The sequence below is a fragment of the Narcine bancroftii genome, chromosome 5, assembly GCF_036971445.1.
Source record: "Narcine bancroftii isolate sNarBan1 chromosome 5, sNarBan1.hap1, whole genome shotgun sequence".
NCBI classification, from domain to species: Eukaryota; Metazoa; Chordata; class Chondrichthyes; order Torpediniformes; family Narcinidae; genus Narcine; species Narcine bancroftii.
This window is the reverse complement of record NC_091473.1, coordinates 85,439,322-85,460,817: the sequence shown is the minus strand read 5'-3', so window position 1 is coordinate 85,460,817 and position 21,496 is coordinate 85,439,322. Positions and strand designations below refer to the sequence as shown.

General features: G+C 41.3%; 1 protein-coding gene across 1 annotated transcript in view; it reads right to left on the bottom strand.

Moving 5' to 3' along the window:
• Nucleotides 1-1,725: 1,725 nt before the first annotated feature.
• Nucleotides 1,726-21,496, bottom strand: part of hmcn1 (hemicentin 1) — a 538,964-nt gene continuing 519,193 nt past the window's right edge. Inside the window, exons 103-107 of the mRNA XM_069942357.1 lie at nucleotides 21,043-21,171; nucleotides 12,112-12,447; nucleotides 8,282-8,401; nucleotides 6,359-6,485; nucleotides 1,726-2,529 (exon numbers count right to left, since the gene is read on the bottom strand). Of these exons, the coding sequence (XP_069798458.1) occupies nucleotides 2,163-2,529; nucleotides 6,359-6,485; nucleotides 8,282-8,401; nucleotides 12,112-12,447; nucleotides 21,043-21,171 (1,079 nt within the window). The 3' untranslated portion in view covers nucleotides 1,726-2,162. The remainder of the gene's footprint in view (nucleotides 2,530-6,358; nucleotides 6,486-8,281; nucleotides 8,402-12,111; nucleotides 12,448-21,042; nucleotides 21,172-21,496) is intronic.

Genomic DNA, 21,496 nt, shown 5'->3' with positions numbered 1-21,496 from the left:
ATGCAGGGCACTTCAGAATAGGAGAGAAGAAATTTCTAATAAAATGCCTTGAAGCAGTGGGAAGAGACACTGGGGATGAATATCACCATTTACGGTGCAGAAACAGGCCATATCGGCCCTTCGAGTCCGCACTGGTTCACTTGAACAACTCCACTAGCTCAACCCTCCCGCTCTCCGCCCATAACCCTCCAACCCCCTCACCTCCATGTACACATCCAACCTTTTCTTAAGTGACAGAAGGGACCCTGCTGCAACTATATCTTTTGGAAGATCATTCTATTCTGCCACCACAGTGAAAAAGCATCCTCTAACATTTCTCCTAAAGTTTTGCTCCCTTACCCTTAACTCGTGCCCTCTTGTTCTAACCTCCCCTGCCCTCAGGGAAAAGAGTCTGTCTATGTCTAGTCTATCTATTCCTTTCATAATTTTAAATACCTCTATCAAGTCCCCTCTCAGTCGTCTACATTCCAATGAATAAAGTCCCAGTCTCCTTAATCTCTCTCTGTAATCCAGATGCTGTAAGCCAGGCAACATCCTTGTAAACCTTCTCTGCACCCTCTCCATCTTATCTATATCCTTTCTATAATTTGGAGACCAGAACTGAGCACAGTTCTCTAAACCAAGCCTCACCAATGCCTTAAACAGCCGCAGCATCACTTCCCAGCTCCTATATACTATGATTTATGAAGGCCAGAATACCATATGCCTTCTTAACCACCCTGTCTACATGGGAATCCACCTTCAGTGAACTCTGCACCATCACCCCCAGGTTCCTCTGCGTGCCTCAATGCCCTCCCCTTAACTGCATATGACCTATTCTGGTTATTTTTACCGAAATGCAGCACCTCGCACTTGTAAACCATATTAAACTTTGCACCAATTGTTATATAAAGGGTAGCCTATTTTTTTTGTCAGGTTTTGGATAATGGAAACATAGTAACATAACACTGGACAACAATTTTTTTCAAAAGGTTTGCTTCCTGAAAAATAATTGAGGATTATGATAAGACAACTTCAGATTTGTAGGAAGTTGGAGAAACATAAAATTAAGTTTTATTGAATTTAGCCCGTTTAATCCCATAATGATGCTGACACATTACATTGCATTAGTTCAACTGACCTAAAAATGTTTTTCCACTGATTTTTGTTTGAACGCAGCAACTGATTCCTCTCGTGCCAGTGTTCAACAATAGTTGGCCAGCATTGTTGGATTCCAGTTGCCCTGTGACCATTTTCCATGGTTGCATTGTCCTGGTGAAACCTTTCACCATGTTCGTCACTAACTGCACCAAGATCAGCAGGGAAGAAGTCTAAGTGCGAATGCAGAAAATGAATTTTCAATGACATGCAGCACTTCATGGTTTTGTATACTTGAAGCATGTCGTCAATCAGGTGAATGTAGTTTGGCGCTCTGTAGTTGCTAAGAAAATTCTCAACAACATCTTTAAATGCTTAAGATAACATTTGCATAGCATCAGACTTGAGTCAATGCCCAGGCATGCTTGGACTGACCAAAACTGTGTGCTTTGTGGGCAATATACAAGTAGACTTAAAATAGGTTGTATCTAAATAACAGTACACGTTAAGAAATGTTTAAGGTGATTTTCGTGACCAGTAGCCCAAAATCCATAAAATACACCCAAAATACTTCATTGTCCAATATTTTAGGAAGCTGAGACTGCTGCATTTGCTGAGAGTAAATAAATGAAGTGCTCATTGTAAAAGAACAGAAAAACGTGATCTTTATTTTGTTATCAGATGTTACACTTTGGCCTTTGGGAGGGAAAAATACATGAACCATAGGCAACTGCATAGAAAAAAAAACACAGAATTTATATACATTTCATAAAAAATAGAATACATCTTTATCTGATTCCCAGAACTTGTGGCTTTCTTATACAGTGTAATGACTTTAAATGGTTGGTGGTTATTTGGTCAGAACTTGTAAATCATTCCATTGTTGAGAATGATTATTTTTCTTCCTTGTTCAAACAGCTTGGTAGGGTGTTGCCTGCTGTTTACAACATTCTGCTATTCATACTGCCAAAACAAAGCACCATTTTCACAACTGTATTAGACAAAGGCAGATTTAAAATATTTGCTTCCGGTGTACCTGATGCCTGATTAATTGAGTGAATAAAAACTATATATTGCAGTGCTCTTTAGTACGGGTATGCAGATACCGCTATATAAACTATAAAAGTAGTCTGATATTCAATGTTTCCATCTGCACTGTATGATGAAGCTCGTACTTTCATCCTGTACGTCTGAGGTTCTTGTAGTGGTCTTATTGTAAATACAACTCCTTTCAAGTTCTCATCTCGAATTGCAAAAGGTATCAATGGGTCCTCATCAGTCATATAGAAGACAGTTCTGGGATGCATCACTCCATCATGAGTATAAGCTACCAGGCGGATAAGATCCTGGTTAGCAGCAATACCAAATGGCAGGGCAACAAGTTTGTACTCTAAGGCATATGGCGTGAGAGCACACTCCAGATCATTGGATGGGCAGTTTTTCAGGCAAAATCTATAAAACAAAAACAGATTTCAATACACAAACAATAAGAAAAGGCTTCTGATCCATTGTCTCACAGTCATTGTGAAAGACGCTCGCTGTGGTTCCTAACCTACTCACTACCAAAGTCAATCTCAATGTAAATCAGCTTCTCACCTTAGATCTATATAGACTTGTGTGAGCCTGCTCCCATTTAACTTTTTAAATGTGATTTTTCACTAAAGCAAGCTCACATTTTCAAAATGGGACTCTAATCATGAATTTAATCAATTACAGATTAACATCATTTGACAGCAATTTCCTGTAATCTGCTTCTCTCATGTTATTTGAACTGGAAAAGACTAATGTTATACCATCTTATAAATAGTAGGCACTAAATATCAGGAGAAAAGAAAAACAAAATGTTGGAAATGTAGGTTCTGACAATCTAAATTGTATATTCCTAATCTATATTTTAAAGAAGCTAATGGGCTTTGGAAGGAGAATGGGCACTGGGTATAGAGAAACAATCATAATTTTCTGTAATTTTCAAGCAGTAATATTTCAAAATTTTTATGCAGGTGTAAAAATGTTTAAGTTATTGAAGTGTTTAGTAATTCAAAACAAAACTATTGAAACTGATTCATGTCTGACTTACTTACTGATGGTATAATATGGATGGTGCCTCCATTGAGGAAACAACAAGGAGGAAAAGTTAATAATCACTTACTGGAAAATCCAATTAGCTTGAATTTGATCAAAAAACCACTGCAGCCAAAACTCAGTGGAGGAAAATAGACAGTTGACCTTTTGGATCAAAACCTTAATTCATGACTGAGAAAGATGAGGGAAAATGGGCAGTCTTAAAGAGAGATGAGATTGTGGATGATAGGTGAAGATTGATGAACAGGTGGAGGCAGGTTGGGTGGATGCAGATAAAAGAAAAAGTGTTCTCCTACATCTGTATTTCCCATACCTCTGTTCTCATTCCACTCCCACCCCCCACCCTGAACAGAACAACCATAGCATTCCCTTAACCCCACCACTCTCCACATCTTACTCCCTATCCCTTTCTGCTTTTTGCATGGATCACACTCTCGGTGCCTTCCTTATTCAGTCTTTCTTCAATATCCACCTCTCCATCCCTCATGCACTTCCCACTGCACCTGGAGCGGCAACACCTGCTCCTATTATCCAGAGATTTGAACAGTCCTTCTAAGTGAGTCAGAATTTCATGTGGACCTCCTACAGCATTCAATGAGGCATTCACATCAGTGAGACCCAAACTCTGACTTGTCGACCACTTTGCCAAACACCTGCACTGTTCTGGTGCACCAGCTGGCACCCCCAGTTGTTAGCTATTTTAATTCCCCAACCTATTTTTCCTCGGCCTTAACTCTATTCCCAGCACCTCATTATACTGCCTGGTTCATCTCCAATCCAACAGCATGGACATTGAACTCTGCATTTTCAAGTAATCTGAAACCCCTTTGAACCATTCTCTCTCACACACACGCCCCTCTTTCCAACTTTTCCCCTAGTCCTATTACCAGTTCCTTTCTTTTCTCCACCTGCATTCTCTCCTCCAATGCTTTCACCAGGCCAGAAACCTCCCCTTGCATGAATTTCTTTTCATTTCTCAGTCCTGAAACAGTGTTTCAACCGAAAATGCTTCCATGGATGGTGCCTGACCTGCTGAGTTCCTCCAGTAGTTGGACGTAAATCACAAAAATCTGTAGACACTGTGGTTTAAGTAATTTTTTTTTTTTAAATCACAAAAATCTTTTTACTTCCTCCAGTAGTTTGTTTCTTTATTGCTCTGAATTCCAGTATCTGCAATCACTTGCATCTGGATTTAATCATCATTTCCATAACCTGTTAATAAAGCAGGATGCAGCTTCCAACTTTGTCTAATCATACTAGAATATAAATGGAAATGTGTTATTAAGTGACCAACCTTTAGTAAAAAAAATCAGTCTCTTTGGAATGTGCCCCGTTGTTTAAAAAAGGTTCCAAAAATAAACTAGGTAATTATAGGCCAGTGAGTCTGACGTCAGTAGTATGTAAATTATTGGAAGGAGTTCTGAGAGATAGGATACATAGGTATTTTGACAGTCATCAGCTGATTAAGGACAGTTAGCAAGGCTTTGTGTGTGGTAGGTCGTATTTAACAAATCTTGTAGTTTTTCAAGGAGGTCACTCATTGGAGTGATACTGGTACCATGTATCCTAGTAATACCTGTCATGTGGTCAGGTGTTTAGCAACTAAACCAGCTCCCCCACCAGGTCTGCCTGGTGTGGAGGGAGGCTAGTCATCCTGCAGGATGAGAAACAAGACCTCTCAAAGGGCAGACGAACCCTCTCGTTGGGTCAGAGGCCAACTAGCAAACACATCATGAAGCGTGGAAAGGGCATCCCTTGCATCGAAGCTTGGTCTGGCCATTCACTACAACAGAAGTTCCCCCAGCTGTCTTGGACCTCTTCATACTGCTGGATCCAGGAGGGGATTTCAAGAGGGTGGGTCTGGATCTGTGCAACCCCCTACTCAGCAAAAATCCATTCTCTCTCATGCTGTTCCTTTCTGAGGAGCACGTATCCTCATATCAAACCCTACAAATTGACTGAAAGGAACCATCATCATCCTATGAGATGGATAATTAGAAAAAAAAAAATCTAAGGTAGATGAAGGAAAGGTTGCGGATGTTGTCTACATGGATTTTAGTAAAGCTGTTTCCAAGGTTCCACATGGGAAATTAGTTCAGAAAGTTATGACACATGGAGAAGTTGTAAAAACGGATTTGTAATAGGCTCTATGGGAAAAAAGAGAGTGATAGTGGATGGTTGCTTCTCAGACTGGAGGCCTGAGATTAGTGGCATGTGCCAACCAGCACTTTGAGCACCTTCACATTTCACTCTCATTGCACGTGGTCTGCGGATCCCAGGACGCTGCATTTAACAGGTATGTGCCCTTTCTGCCTCTTAATTTGTCTTCCATTTGGGGTGAAGGGCCTATTTCCCCAAATGGAGGACAAATTAGCGTCCAGCTCAAGGTGGCGCCAGTTGGAGGACAGAGGGCTCAAAAGCCAGACTGGCCCAAAACTGGATATATGACCCATCCTCATCCATCCCCGACCCCGACCAGCACCAGGATTCCATGCCTGGGGTGGGGGTTGATGAGGGGCCATGTAGTCTTTGAAGGGGTTGATGGTTTAAAATGTTTAGGGACCCCTGATTTAAGATTGAAAAAGTCAGAGAAGATTTACTAGGATGTTTCCAGGATTTCAGGAGTTGAGTTACAGGGAAAGATTAAACAGGTTAGGACTTTTTTTCCTTGGAGTGAAGAAGAATGAGGGGAGATTTGATAGAGGTTTACAAGATTGAGAGGTATAGGCAGAGTGGATGCGATTAGGCTTTATCAACTTAGATTGGGGAAGATAAATACAAGGTCATAGTTTTAAGCTGAAAGGGGAAAGGTTTAGGGGGAACATTAGGCGTAAGTTCATTCAGAGAGGGGTGGGAGTGTGGAATGTGTTGCCATCTGATGTGGTGAATGTGTGCTCAATCTTGTGTTTTAAGAATAAATTGGAGAGGTCTAGAGCGTTATGGAATGGGAACAGGTCAGTGAAATGAAGGTTGGCACAGACGAGAAGGGCCAAATAGCCTGTTTTCTGTGCTGTAGCATTCTATGATTCTAAGTCTTGATTTACATGTAAGAAGAAATAGGAAAGTAATAGGAATGAAAATAATAGATTGCTAACTGGAATTTCTCGCTTAAATCAGGCAAAAAGTTTTTGAGTTTAAAAATTATAGGAAATAATTAAAAAAACAACAGAACAAAGCTAATGACATTGGTGAAACGTACCCAGTAATTGGATCTCGCTGGTATTTTGGTGGACAAGGAGTGTCTATGCATTGGAAACTGCCTCTCATATTAAAGCACATACGATTAGCTCCACAATGGATGTTTTGTTCCAGACATTCATCAACATCTGTGGAGGTCAAAAAAGAAATATTGTAATGCTTATGGATTGCAACATTTGAAAACATTTAAATTATGAGTGGCTATTATTAGAACCTTTCAAACTAAATGAATGGATTCATAATTATACACAGTAAATTATTGTATTTTTTTCATTGGAAGTGGGAATAAATACTTAGTTGACTAATGATTGGGTTGTTGCACATTGTTCAAATAGTAAATATATAAAAATTTGTAAGGATATAATGCAGTATCTATTTTGTTTTACTGGTTAAGATAAAAATCGAAAAGAAGGGATAAATGGAAGGATTGTCAACTGTTGAAAAAACAGCACCTGTAACATTGGCTTGTGCATTACTAAGGTTCTGGCCAGTATTGGTTTGTAGGTTCTACTGGGCAGCTATTATGATTGGTCTCAGTACAGGTGCCTAACCTTTATCCAGGATTCTGAACACCATCAACCTCCAAAAACCAGCACTTTTTTTGGTAGATGACATCTGCTCATCAAATATACCACTACATAACAGGAATTTCCCACAACGCTGGCTGTGTAAAAAGTTCCAGGCGGGAATTACAAACTAATTCCCGTCCCAAATTTTTCCTGTGACAGCCCTAGACATTTTTGCGACCACCCTGCAGTCTTATCTGAAATGCAGACTCTCCGTAACAATACACTAATGAATATGCCCAACCCCCGCCGTCTCTCCCCTCTGATCGTCCATCTGTCCCCCCCCCCCCCCCCTCAACCTATCTCCATACGTAGCAGTAAGGGTGCCAAGCCCAGAGTTCATCAAAGTACCACACCGGCTTGTGGCTAAGACTCAATGCAGGAGCAATGGCCATCTTTATTACCCATAGCCCCCATACAGCTGGAATTGCTCTACATATCCCTGGCGCTGGCAGAGCAGCTCCAGCTGTGTGGGGTTTATGGGTAACAAAGACAGCCATTGCTCCTGCATTGATTGTTTGCTGCAAGGCAGTGCCGTCTGCTTCTCTCTCACCGGGTGCTCAGGGTTGAGAGTCACTTTACCACTGAAGGTGAAGAGAGGGCAGGGCGTTCACGGGGATGTGGACTATGGGGGGGTGTCTCCCTCTGAAAATGGAGAATATTTCCTCAACATTTTAAAAACTCACTTGTATTTGGAGGCATTTTAAGTGAAGTATTCATGATTTAATAAATCTGAATCTATTGACTGAGAAGCTTTCAATCATGTTGTCAGGGCATGAGCAAAAGCGGACCCTGGACAGAGCGTTCTCGTTTAATCGATGTAATTAAAGGAAAGGCAAGCCGGGGAATTGTGCGGAAATAGAAATATACATTTAATAATAAATTATATAAAGGTAGATTGTGTCTTAGAAATTCGCCAGTGCCTGATTTTTACCCAGCTGTTTTTTCATCTCCAGTTATTTCTCTGAACCCAAGCCAGAAGGCTCAGAGAATAAAATGCCAACGTGGTCAAACCAGTTACACAGTGTCAGACCCGCCAATGAGATCCCAGCCAGCACCAAGGCACCCCCACTACTGGCCCAACCCCTCCCCTCCTCATTCACTCTTCTCCAATGGGCTATTGCCACTGAGCCCATCAATTCTATCCTGCCATTACCGAGCACAGCGTACACATGCACACCAGCAGATAAATTTAGAATATGTGAGGGGATGGGGGCAAGGTCAAGTGGGTTGTTACGAAAGCTCACCCTGGGGCATGGGTGGTAGTTAATATGTCACTGAATGGCTTATTTCTGATTTTTTATGATTTTATTATTATAAAAATAAATACAATGTACAGATGTAAAACTCTCTCCTACCATGACATGCTTTCCCATTAGGCATGAGCCTGTATCCACTGGGGCAGAGACACTGGTAGCTCCCTGCTGTGTTTTTGCAGTCATGCTGACAAGGTTGCTTCTTTTCACATTCATTAATATCTGTGAATAGAAAAGTTGACATTCTGAAAAATCAAACTATTAATCTTTCTTGACACTTCACCAATGAAGGTGAAAATTAAGATAGCATTTTCTATTGTAACGTAAAAAGTTAGTATTAAATGAGCATTCCAATGGGATATAAAATTGGAAAATTTTAATTTCATTTATTTCATTTCTGCAGAATTGTTTTAAAAAAACAAATGAACAACAACTTGAATTTAACTGTTATTTCAGGATCATCACTGAAAGAAGAGGAGTGAGACCCTCGAGAGAGCTGTGAGTGTTGGAAACCAGCTGGAGGTGAGTGCTGTTTAAAAGGGAGCAGGAGGGCAAGTTAAGGGTTAAACAGAACAGTGATTAGTGGGAAGAATAATAAAGATAAGAGCAGTGACAAATAAAAAGGGGTAGCTCAAACAGAGTGGCCCAGTGTAGGAGTGGGACTTAGAGGCTGAGGACAAGCTTGATTCCAATGAGGTAAGGCCAGAAAATATCTTTGTATTTAAATTAGGAAGGGTTAATGGAGACAGCCAGGGCAGTGGAATGCTCTGTTTGCAGGATGTGGGAAATCTGGGACAGCACAATTGTCCCTGATGACTGCACCTGCAAGAGGTGCATCCAGCTGCAGCTCCTGGGAGACTGAGTGAAGGAAATGGAGCAAGAGCTGGATGAACTCTGGATCATTCGGGAGGCAGAGGCAGTGATAGAGAGGAACTTCAGGGAGACAGTCATCCCCAAAATAGGCTCATCCAGTCAGGAAACTGGATGCCTGGAAGGGGAATAAGCAGATAGAGCAGAGCACCCCTGTGGCCATTCTCCTCGACAATGTATACTGTTTTGGAAGCTTTTGGGGGAATGATCTAGCAGTTGTGGTGGTCTCATCTTTGGCACAGAAGGGAAGGTAGGAGAAGAGGAGAACCTTAGTGATAGGGCACTCTTTTGGTTAGATAGGTGGATAGGAGGTTCTGTGAATGAGATTGAGGCTCCCGGATGATATGTTGCCTGGAGGAAGGGAAGGATTGGCTGATGCAGGTACCAGGGTTTAGGTGTTTTAAAAAGAATAGATAAGGGAGAGGGGGAGGAGCATTACTGCTCAGGGATACTATCATGGCTAAAGAAAGGGAGGAGAATGTCCATTGAGTCAGGGTGGGTAGGTCAGAAATAGGAAGGGAGCAATCACGGTGCTGGGAGTAGACTATAGGCCCCAAAAATATCCCTCTGGACACCGAGAAGCAGGTAAGAAGGCAGATTTTGGATTGGTACAGGAAAATAAGGGTTGTAGTTATGGGTGATTTCAACTTCCCTAATATTGACTGGCACCTCCTGACTTCAAGAGGGATAGCTGGGGCTAAATTTGTTCCTGACACAGTTGGTGGACCAGCTGATGAGGAGAAGCCATACTGGATTTAATCCTGGATAATGAACCTGGTCAGGTGGTGGACCTCTCAATGGGGAGCATTTTGGTGAGAGTGACCATAACTCTCTGAGCTTTATCATTGCCATGGAAAAGGTTAAAAGCAGATAAAATGGGAAAGTGCTTAATTGGAGAAGGGCTAATTATGAAGGGATGAGACAGGAACTAGTGAGAGTAAATGGAAACAAGGGAGAAGGGACAAAAGTAATGTGACGGAAGTTTTGGGACCACTTGTGCAGGGTTAAAGATAGGTTTGTCCCATTGGGAAAGAAAAAGATGGTAGGAAAAGGGAACCCCATGGTTGACGAAACAAGTGAGGCAACTAGCCAAGAGGAAGAAGGAAATGTACACTAGATATAGGAAGCAGGAAAGGCTCATGAAAAGTATATGGTGGCCAGGAAGGAGCTTAAGGAAGGACTCAGGAGCGTTCAAAGGGGGCATGAGAAGGTTTGGCTTGTAGAAGTAAGGAGAACCCCAAGGCGTTCTATGTGTATGTGAACAGAAGGATGACGAGAATGAAGGTGGGGCCGCTAAAGGATAAAGGAGGCAACATGTGCCTGGAGGCAGAGGAGGTCTTAAATGAACACTTTGCTTCAGTATTCATAAGAGAAAAGGACCTTGATCAAGGTGAGGTCAGAATAGAATGGGCTTGTGTGCTGGATAGTGTTGAGATTAAAGACGAGGAAGTGTTGGATATTCTTAAAAGTATTAAGATTGATAAGTTCCAGGGACCCAATGCGATGTACCTCAGGTTGGTGTGGGAAATGAAGGAAGAGATAGATGAGGCAATAACTATGATCTTTGATTCCTCTTTGGCTGCAAGGGAGGTGCTGGAGGATTGGAGAATGTAGTCGCTTTGTTTAAAAGAGGTAATAGGGAGAATCCTGGGAATTATAGACCAGTGAGTCTTACATCAGTGGTGTGCAAAATATTGGAGAAGATTCTTAAAGAGAGGATCAATGAGCATTTGGAGAAATACAATCTACTCAAGGATAGTCAACATGGCTTTGTGAAGTGAAGGTCATGCCTCATGAGCCTATTTGAGTTTTTTGAGAAGGTAAAAAATGAAATTGATGAGGTCTACATGGATTTTAGTAAGGCATTTGACAAATTCCCCATGAGAGACTCGTTCAGAAAGTCTTGAAGCATGGCTGTGAGAATTAAAAAAAAGAATTGGCTTTCAGGTAGAAAGCAGAGAGTAGTAGTGGAAAGAAAGTATTCTGCCTGGAGGTCAGTGACTAGTGGAGTACTGCAAGGATCTGTTCTGGGACCCCTGCTCTTTGTGATTTTTATGAATGACCTGGATGAAGATGCAGAAGATTGGAGGAGTTGTGGATAGAGCTGAAGGTTACAAGAGGATAGAGACAGGATGCAGAGTTGGGTGGAAAAGTAGCAGATGAACTTCAATCCATATAAGTGTGAGGTGATGCATTTTGGAAGAACAAACCAGAAGGCTGAGAACAGAGTTAATGGTCTGTTACTTAAAGAGTATGGATGAACAGAGGGACCTTGGGGCTCAAATCCATACATCCCTCAAGGTTGTTGCACAAGTTGATAGGATGGTTAAGAAGGCCAATGGGATGCTGGGCTTCATTTATAGAGGGATTGAGTTCAAGAGTAGAGAGGTCATGTTGCAACTCTACAAATATCTGGTAAGACCACACTTAGAGAATTGTGTTCAGTTCTGGTCACCTCATTACAGGAAGGATGTGGAAGCTTTAGAGAGGGTGCAGAGGAGATTTACTGGGATGTTGCATGGATTGGAAAACAAGTCTTCTATAGGAAGATTAGCAGATCTTGGACCTTTTCATTTTGACTGTAGAAGGATGAGAGCATGTTGAAATGCATCTAATTATTTTATTAATAAGTTTAAATTTCAATTTAAAAAAGAAAATAAATTAATGGATTACTGAAACAGGGCAAGTTTTCTGGTCAGATTGCAGAACACAACCTATTTGTAAAAATTTAGACTAGGTCATTCAACACTCTAAGCGTGGTCAGTCTGTCAGGTTTCGCTAACAGTAGAGGGGAAATAGATATTCAGACAAAGGGAAAAGTACCATGGCTTCAGGAAATCGAAAGGTATAAGTCGATTGTAACAAAAGGAAAATAGCAATCACATTGCAAGTAATTATATGAAGACACAAGGTATGATAAGTTATATTAGTGAACAGAATCTGGAAACAATTTCCTGTGCAGTGGTAGTTCAGCTTCACAGCCCACAAGGTATTTCAAGCAAAGCTTTTTCATAGCTTATACTGTATAAACATGTTTTCCATTTACAAAGGGTGATGTTTACCTATGCAATTGCCATACTTTGCCCCATAGCCTTCAGGGCATGTTTTTCTAAAGCTCCTTCCCATCCTGGAGAAAGGCACATGGTAAATGGTCCCGTAGCTCACGTGAGATCTATACTGCGAAGTCTCACTAAAGTGTTGCTGGTTGAAGTAACCCGCATTGGGGAACTGGGCAAAGTTATAAATTCTGTCATAATTTGGTAATCTTTCTAATCCAGCACAAGATTTCCCATCACCTAGCAATTTTTGTCCAGGAGGACACACGCACTTGAAGTTGCCAGGTGTATTGATGCACTGGTATGCACAACGTTTAGGTACCCATTCACATTCGTCAATGTCTGCTCATATGACATGGATCGCAGCAAAACATACCATGAAAGGGAAAGAAAAGAGAACACAGAAAAAAAGAGGATCAGTTTCGGTAATACAGTTAGCCTGTCCTACATGGAGTAATTTGGTTTTACTAACTTACTCCAAGCAGGATTTTGAATCAAGAGACTTTATACACAGTTTGACCTATTTGACAGGAACATGTATAATAGGGATAAAACACAGAAATGCTGGAGGAAGTCGGCAGGTGTCACAATGTCCATAGGGGGTAAAGATATAGAACTGACATTTTAGCCTGTGCCCTTCCTTCAAGGTAAGAAGCCTTGAACAAGGGCTCAGGCCTGAAATGTCGCTTGTACAGTATATCTTTACCTTCAATCAATGCTGCAAGACCTGCTGGATTCCTTCAGCTTTCGCGTTTCATTATATGTATAATGTGGATGCCTGTTTGATTGATGCAAATGCAAATCTATCTTCAGGATAAAGCACTTCTGATCCAACCAATGAAATGGGAATTTTAATGAGGTAGTGGTGAGAAATTAACAGAGAGTGGTTTATTTCAAAATGGCAATTTGAGTGGAAAATTGGAAATGATATTTGGATAAGTAACTGGGGAAATTTTTGGTACAACGATCTTCTTGTTTGAATATTGTGGTACTTTTGCTTCCTGACTTCCATCATCAACTACATACAAATTCTCACACCACTCACAGTAATCTTGTATCTTATTTTTCTCCAGCAGGCACATTGAATGAGAAGCAATTTAATTTACTACTAAATTAGGAGTAGTTTTAAGCAACTTTGAGTTTTACTGGAAGTTTTATCTTTGGCTAGTTGATAATGGATTTATTGCAGTTAAAAATTATCTAATATATTTAATTAATGCAGTAGCTAGTAAGGGTTTGTCATCTGAGACCTTGATTAAAACACCCTGATCATGTTGCTCATTAGATTATGAACAAAAGCTAAAATCAGGCAGCTGTTTGAACATTTTTAAGCAGAAGAAAGCAAATATATTGTTCCAACCCTGTAGCAAATAGAACATTGCACAACAGGCAACAATTGACGATTCTGACTTTTGGCAAGTTACAGAAAGTAAAAATGAACAGTATTATCGTACCTCATGATACAGGCCACATACTATTTTGGAACTATCTAATAATCACTTTAAAAACAAAGAAAAAATGATAATGAAATCTCCAATAATAGTAAAAACAGTAAATTATCATGAAAGGAGATAATTACACCACAGCTATACTTATTAAAAGTGGTTTGTGAAAAGCAAGTACAATGATACAGGATGAACCTTGAATTTTCCAATTTTGGGAAATGCTATTCCACTACTTGCTTTCACTCGACCATCTCCCCCCCACCCTTCACCAGTGGTTGTCTCCTCTACTTGTCTTCCACCTCTTGGCCTCTCCTCCTTCATTTTAATGCTTGCTAGCTATCCCCACCTTAGTCTTGATGAATTTCTTGACCTGAAATGTGGACCGTCCATTTCTCTTTGTGGATCTGCCTGACATGCTGAGTCCCTCCAGCAGTTTGCTTAATATTAATCTATGTTTCTGCAGAGTGGCAAAGCAAGTAGACCTGTTGCCTCACAGCATCAGATGTGGCTTTAATCCTCATCTTGGGTGCATCCTTCTGCCTATGATTGCATGAATTCTCTTTGAGTGCTTCACTTATCTCCTATTTTTTTAAAGGCGTGCTGGTTTGTTAGATGATTAGCTACTGTAAATTTTCTCCCAATGTGTAGGTGAGTGGAAAATTCTAGGTACAGTGATGGGAAAGTAAGGAGAATTTAAAAAAAAAAGATTTGGGTGGTATTAGTGCAAAGGATGCCTGATAGACCCATTGGGTCAAAGGGCCTGTTTCTGCACAAAATCTTTCCACAGCACCTTTCAATTCCAGAACTGATCCAATCATTCTTTACATGGTGATTTTATCTTAAAGATACACCAAGCTTGCATGACTGAGAGAAAGCCCTAACTATGTGGCAGGTTCTTCTGTATTGGAAAATTCAACTACATTTTAATGTTCTGAATATTTTTGAAATTTAAAAAGGACCTCCAGCTTTGCTAATCTCTCCCAGCTGAGGTAGTTAAGCAAAATTTCATTTAATATTTCAAGTTGTACATGGTTAAATAGGCAATCAAAGTCAGGTGACCCAAACATCACTATAAAAGTGAGGGACTGTGTAGCGGAGCGGTCATCGTGGAAATGGAAAGGCTTTGGCTCAAGGGGCTTTGGTGAATAGGCGCTGAGGAGGTGGTGCAGGAGTTGAAGTAAGAAAGGGCAACGCTATTTGAGAAACAAAAGGACTCAGCAGGTAGGTACAGTTAAGGTAAAAACACAAAATGCTGGTTAAACAGTGTCCTTTATATAGCAAAGGTAAAAATACATAACCGACATTTCGGGCTTGAGCCCTCATCAAGGTATGGAAGAATGTCGGCAGGCATCTGAACAAAAGGAAAAAGGTGGGGGGGAGGCAGGAGATGATAGATGGGGAAGGGAGGGAGGGAACAGGAGCAACCAGGGGGAGGAGGGATGGCTGGGTGAGTGGAGGGAGAAAACTGGAAAAGGGGAAGGGAAAAAAAGTTGAGCAGGTTAGCAGAAAGCAGAGATGTTAATGCCATCTGGCTGGAGAGTGCCCAGATGTAAAATAAGCTGTTATTCCACCAATCTGTGGGTGGTCAGGGTGGGATAGTACACAAGGATATGGACAGACATGCGAGTTTGGGAGTGCGACTCAGAATTGAAATGGTTGGCTACTGAAGTGCTCTCCCAATTTGTGACCGGTCTCTCTGTTGTAGAGAAGGCCACAAAGGGATGCAGTAAATTAGTCCTGTGGATATACAAGTGAAGTGGTGCTTCACTTGAAAGACCTTTTTGGAGCCCCGGACCATGGTGAGGGAGGAGGTGTGGGTGCAGGTGTTGCACCTCCTGTGGCCAAAGAGGAAGGTGCCGGGGGTCAATAAAGGAGAAAGAAAAATGTGTCTGGAGGTGGGATCCTGAATTAAGTGCCGGAATTTCCAGCGGATAATGTGTTGGATGCAGAGGTTGGTGGGGTGGTAGGTGAGGATGAGGGAGATTTTGTTGTTGCATCCAGGAACAGAGGGGTCCAGGGCAGATGGGTGGGAAATGGAGTAGATGTAGGAGAGGGCTGAGTTGATAATAGTGGAGGGGAAGCCACATTTGTGGAAGAAGGCAGACATGGAATCCTTGCAGGGGACAGGGTGTGAGGGAGTGTAGTCAAGATAGTTGTGGGAGTAATATGTGTTGGTGGAAAGCTTGTCTCCCAAGATGGAGACAAAGATCCAAGAAAGGGATGGATCAGGTGAGTTTGAGGTCAGGGTGGAAGTTGGATGCATGAGACAGCCCCAATGTTGTCGAAATGTTGGTGAAAGAGTTGAGGGGTCCTGCCTGTGCAGCAGGCTTGCTCCATAAAGCCCATAAGCAGATAACCAAAGCTGGGACCAATGCAAGTACCCATGGCTACTCCTTTAATTTGGAGTAAGTGAGAAGAGTTAAAGGAGAAAGTTATTTAAAGTGAGTACAGTTGAGGGGAGATTTTCAGATATCATATTTTTATCCTCTAGTCATAAACAGTGGGAATGGTGGCCAAGACAGGGGAATGCTCCTCTTGTAGAACGTGGGTCCTCAGGGAAGCCAGCAGTTTCCCTGATGACTTCATCTGTAAGAAGTGCATCCAGCTGTAGCACCTGACAAGCTGAGGTAAGGAATTTGAGCTGGATGAACTCCAGGTCATTCACGAGGCAGAGGGGGTGATAGATGGGAGTCACAGGACACCATCACACCTAGGAGGCAGGAGGAGAGTAGATGGGTGAGAATCAAAAGACGGAAAAGGAACAGACAGGCAGTGCAGGTTATCCCTATAGCCATTCCCTCAATAACAATTATACCATTTTGAATACTGTTGGTGGGGGGAGGAGTGAACCTACCAGGGACAATCCATGGTGATCAGGTCTCTGGCATGGAGTCTGGTCCTGTGGCTAAGAAGGAAAAGAAGTGAGCTGTAGTGATAGGGATTCCATAGCTAAGGGGTTAGATAAGAGGTTCTATGGAAGAGATCAAGTATCCTGGATAATATGTTGCCTCCCTGGTGCCAGAGTCCAAGATATCTCACATCGCATTCTCAGAAGGGAGAGTGAGCTTCCAGATGACATGATCCATATAGGGACCAATGACATAGGTAAGAAGGGTGAAGAGATCCTGCAATGAGAATTAAGGGAGTTAGGCATTAGAATGAAGGACAGGACCTCCAGAGTCGTGATCTCAGGATTGCACCCGTGTCATGTGCTAGTGAGGTTAGAAATGAGAGGATAATTCAGATTAACATGTGACTAAAGTCATGGTGCTGGAGGAAGAGCTTCAGGTTTCTGAATCATTGGGTTCTCTTTCCAGGGAAGGTGGGACCTGTTCCGAGAGGATGGTTTGCATCTAAACTAAAGGGGGACTAATAGGTTTGCTAGTGCTGCTCTGGAGGTTCTAAACTAGACTTGTAGGGAGATGGGAAACAGTTTCTAGAGCAGATAGAGGAGTGAAGGAGGGAAAAGATGATGTGAAAATTACATGCACCAGTAGAAGTCAACGGTTGTATGTGGTAGAAATGTTCTCTGGTGCATCTATTTCAATGCAATGTAGGAAAGACATATGAGCTTAGAGCATGGATAGGCACATGAAATTATGACATTGCAGCTATTAGTGAAACTTGGTTGCAGGACTGGCAGCTCAATGTTCTGAGCTTCCATTGCTTGTCACGGAAAATATCATAGCTGTGCTCAGGCAGGACAGAAAAGAAGGCTCGTCTACTGAGGCTATATTGGTGGAGCTGAGGAATGGAGAAGGTAATGACCACACTCATGGGGTTGTATTATAGACCGCCCAAAAGTCAACGAGAATTGGAGGAGCAAATCTGTAGAGAGATAGCAAACAGCTGCAGGAACCAAAAGGTTGTTTTAGTAGATTTTAATTTTCCACATATTGACTGGGATTCCCATACTGTAGAAGGGCTGGGTGGCTTGGATTTTCTCAAATGTGTTCAGGAAAGTTTTCTAAATCAATATATAGAGGTATGCAATTCTGGATCTCCTATTAGGGAATGAGTCAGGACAGGTGACAGTATGTGTTGGGGAACATTTTAGGTCTCGTGATCATAATGCCATTAGTTTCAAGTTAATTATGGAGAAGGATAGGTCTGGGCCTCTGGTTGAGATTCTATCCAAAAGGCAATTTTGAAGAATTGAGAAAGGATCTAGAATGCGTGCATTGCGATAAGTTATTTTCGGGCAAGGATGTGAGAGGTAAGTGGAAGATTTTCAAAGGTGAAATTTTGAGAGTACAGAATTTGTATATTCCTGTCAAGATTAAAAGCAAGGTTAGCAAGTATAGGGAACCTTGGTTTTTTGAGGGACATTGGGGATCTGGTGTGGAAGAAGACAGCAGTTTATACTAGGTGTAGGCTATATGGAGCAAATGAGGTTCTTGAGGAGTATTTAAAAATGCAAGAAAACCCTCGAGAGAAATCAGGAAGGCTAAAAGAAGGCATGAGGTTGGTTTGGCAAATAATGTGAAGGAACATCCTCAGGGTTTCTACAGGTATATTAAGAGCAAAAGGATAGTAAGGGCCAGAGTGGGCAGCTTTGTGTGGAGCCAAAAGAGATGGGGAGATTTTAAATGTTTTTATTTTGCATCAGTATTCATTCAGAAAATGGTCACAGAGTGGGGGAAAGGAAAGAAAACAAGTAGGGAAGTCATGGAACATATATAGATTAAAGAGGAGGATGTGCTTGCTGTCTTAAAGCAAATAAGGTTGGATAAATCCCCAGAGCCTGACAAAGATATTTCATCAGACCTTGAGGGAGTCTAGTGTAGAAATTGCAGGGGTTCTGGCAGAAATATTTAAAATGTCCTTAGCCATAGGTGTGGTGCCAGAGGATTGGAGGGTAGTTCATGTTGTTCTGTTATTTAAAGAGAAGCCAGTGAGTAGTAATTGATAATTGCTTCTCAGACTAGAGGCCTGTGACTAGTGGTGGGCCTCAGGGATCAGTGCTGGGACCATTGTTGTTTGTCATCTGGATGACAATGTGATAAATTGGATCAGCAAGTTTACAGATGACACTAAGATTAGAGGCAATGTGAACAGCAGAGAAGGTTTTCAAAGCTTGCACAGGGATCTGGACCTGCGCTGGAAAATGGCAGATGGAATTTAATGCAGACAAGGTGCCGTAGTTTGGAAAGACAAACCAAGAAAGGCAATACGCTGAGGTATGGATCTGGGAATACAGATACATAATTCATTGAAAGTGGCGTCACAGGTGGATAGGGTGGTAAAGAGACCTTTTGGCATATTGGCCATCATAAATCAAAATATTGAGTATAGGAGTTGGGATGTTATGTCCAAGACATTGGTGAAGCTAAATTTGGGTACTGTATGCAGTTTGGTCACCTAACTACAGGAAAGATATCAATAAATTAGAAAGAGTGCAGAGTAGATTTATTAGGATGTTGCCCTGGTTACAGGTCAAGGTTAAACAGGTTAGGACTTTATTCTCTAGAGCACAGAAGAATGAGGGGAGATTTGATAGAGGTATTTAAAAGTATGAGGAGGATAGACAGAGTAAATATAGATAGACTTTTCCCCCTGAGGGTAGGTGAGATACAAGCCAGACGACATAGGTTAAGAGTGAAAGTCAAGTTTATTGTCATCTGATTGTATAAGTACTATAAAAATAAATATTGTTTTGTACAAATGAGAGTCTCGGATGTTTAGTGTGAGCAGTTTCCTTGGGGGAAAGGGAAAAGTTTAGGGGGACGTCTTCACACAGAGGGAGGTGGGAGGGTGGAATGCGCAGCCAGCTGAGCAGGTGAATGTGAGCTCAATTATTAACATTTAAGAAGAATTTGGACAGGTACATGGATGGGAGAGATGGACTGGGTGCAGATCAGTGGGACAAGTGAAGGAATATGGTTCAGCATGGACTAGAAGGGTCGAATTTTGTGCTGTAATGGTCTAACTATAAAGGAAGACCTGAATTGAGAGTGAACTATAAAAGAAAAAAGGATACTGTAATTATTTTTGAAGTCTGTTAAATTGAAAGAAGTGTGCAGAAATTGGAATTAATGAATAAGTGATTTTTGTTGCCATGTCCAGTAGATATTTGGAATTCAGTACAACAACCATTTCTTATATTTCAATGCAGGGTTTCTCACCAAGACCCTTGTAAACCATTCAAAGAACAGACCACTAAATAGAGAAGTCTTGTTACAATTGTGCAAAGTACTGGTGAGGTCATACCGGGAATACCATTCACAATTTCAGTCACCTTATTTAAGAGAGTATATATTGGGATTTGAGGCAGTTCAAAGAAATTCACAAAAGCCAATTTATGGGTTGTCCCATCTTGTTCAACTGAAGAAATAAGATGTATATTCTTTGGACTTGACAAAGGGTGATCTTATTAGGCGCTTTCAAACTGCTGCGTCTGGGTAGCCTTCCTGGGACCAAGGTGCGTTTAATGGGTCAAAGGTGCTCCCAGCACCTTTCAACTTGCAGGGGGATTGCCCCATTAAATCAGCAATGCGGCAATTTAAGGGGGAATCCCGCCCCTGCATTAAGTGATGCATCATGCACTCACCGGATGAAATGAAGTAAAAGATTTTAACCTTACTTTTCCTGGGAAGCACGTTTAAACCACATTATAATATCCCCTTTCCTGACTGCCCGGTGATGCACGCACACAAGCACTGACATCACCTGAATAATCAGGTCGGTCATTTTAGTTTTCAAACTGCCAGTGGACAAGACCTAAGTTTAACTGGGTTCCCTCACTACCTCGGATCTTTTCAAGCTGCCTTGTGAGTGGGGTGCTAATTGGGAAAATTTCCCTGTTAACCCCATTTTACAAGACAGCTTGAAAGCACTTATTGAAATATATCTAATCCTTGGAGACATGACATTATAGGTGTTGTGATATTTGCATTACTGGGATAATCTTGAATGAATGGATATACATCTACAAGCCTTGTGAATGATCATTTAAAACTTGGGCATGTCAGAACGACATCACAAAGAGAATGAAGAATCTTAGGAATTCTCTACTCTGGAAGATTGAAGAGGCTAATTCTTTGGGGACATTTAAAGAAGTTGTTAATGGAGAGGGCTTTGGGGAATTAACATACAAGAGCTGAAGTCTCAGGCAGGTCATCCATAGTTATGTTAAATAGTGGGTGAGGGCAGACCTGAGGGCCTGTGGCCTCCTGATCCTATATTCCAAAACTGTTCAGAGAAATACCTGCTACATCACTGATTAAAGGAAATATGAAGCATTAAAAAATAAAATTCTAGACTGTATTGCAAGATCAAAGGATATTTAATCAAATGAAATGCACAATATTGGCAACACCCTTTTCTCCTCTAGTGTTGTCTGGCCTTACAAACTCAAACTGGTTTCCTGCTGTACTCTAGCCTCTCCATCGGTAAATTTCCATTTCTTTATCTAATTTTTCTCAAAATAAAATCTAATCTGGATGAGCTTTGCACAGAAAAGGATTCGCAGTAATTACTAAAGTTTACTGACCGACACAAGGTCTTCCGACTCCCTGAGATCTGTAGCCTCGTGGACAAATACAACGGTAGCTCCCGTGAGTATTCTCACATATCTGGTTGTAACGGCACTGATGGATGCCATCTTTACATTCATTGATATCTATGGAGAAAATTCAATGAAAATTGCATTAATGCACAGTAACAACAACATGTTTGTTTATTGAGGTATGAGAAGTGCACAAATTAGTCATCTTATGCAAATAACCCATTTAAAAAGAAGCTATACTTTATTCAAGTTGGACAAGCATAGATCTTTAGGACTTCTTATCTGCTCATACTGAAATACATTTCAGCACTAGATTTGACCCATGACTTTGCACCAAATTTTCTCTTTTTAGTAAATTGTGGTAAATGCCAGGCATTTGATGTCATTTTGCTTTCAGAACCAAAGTAGGATTGGCATTTCAGACTGAAGATGTTGCCAA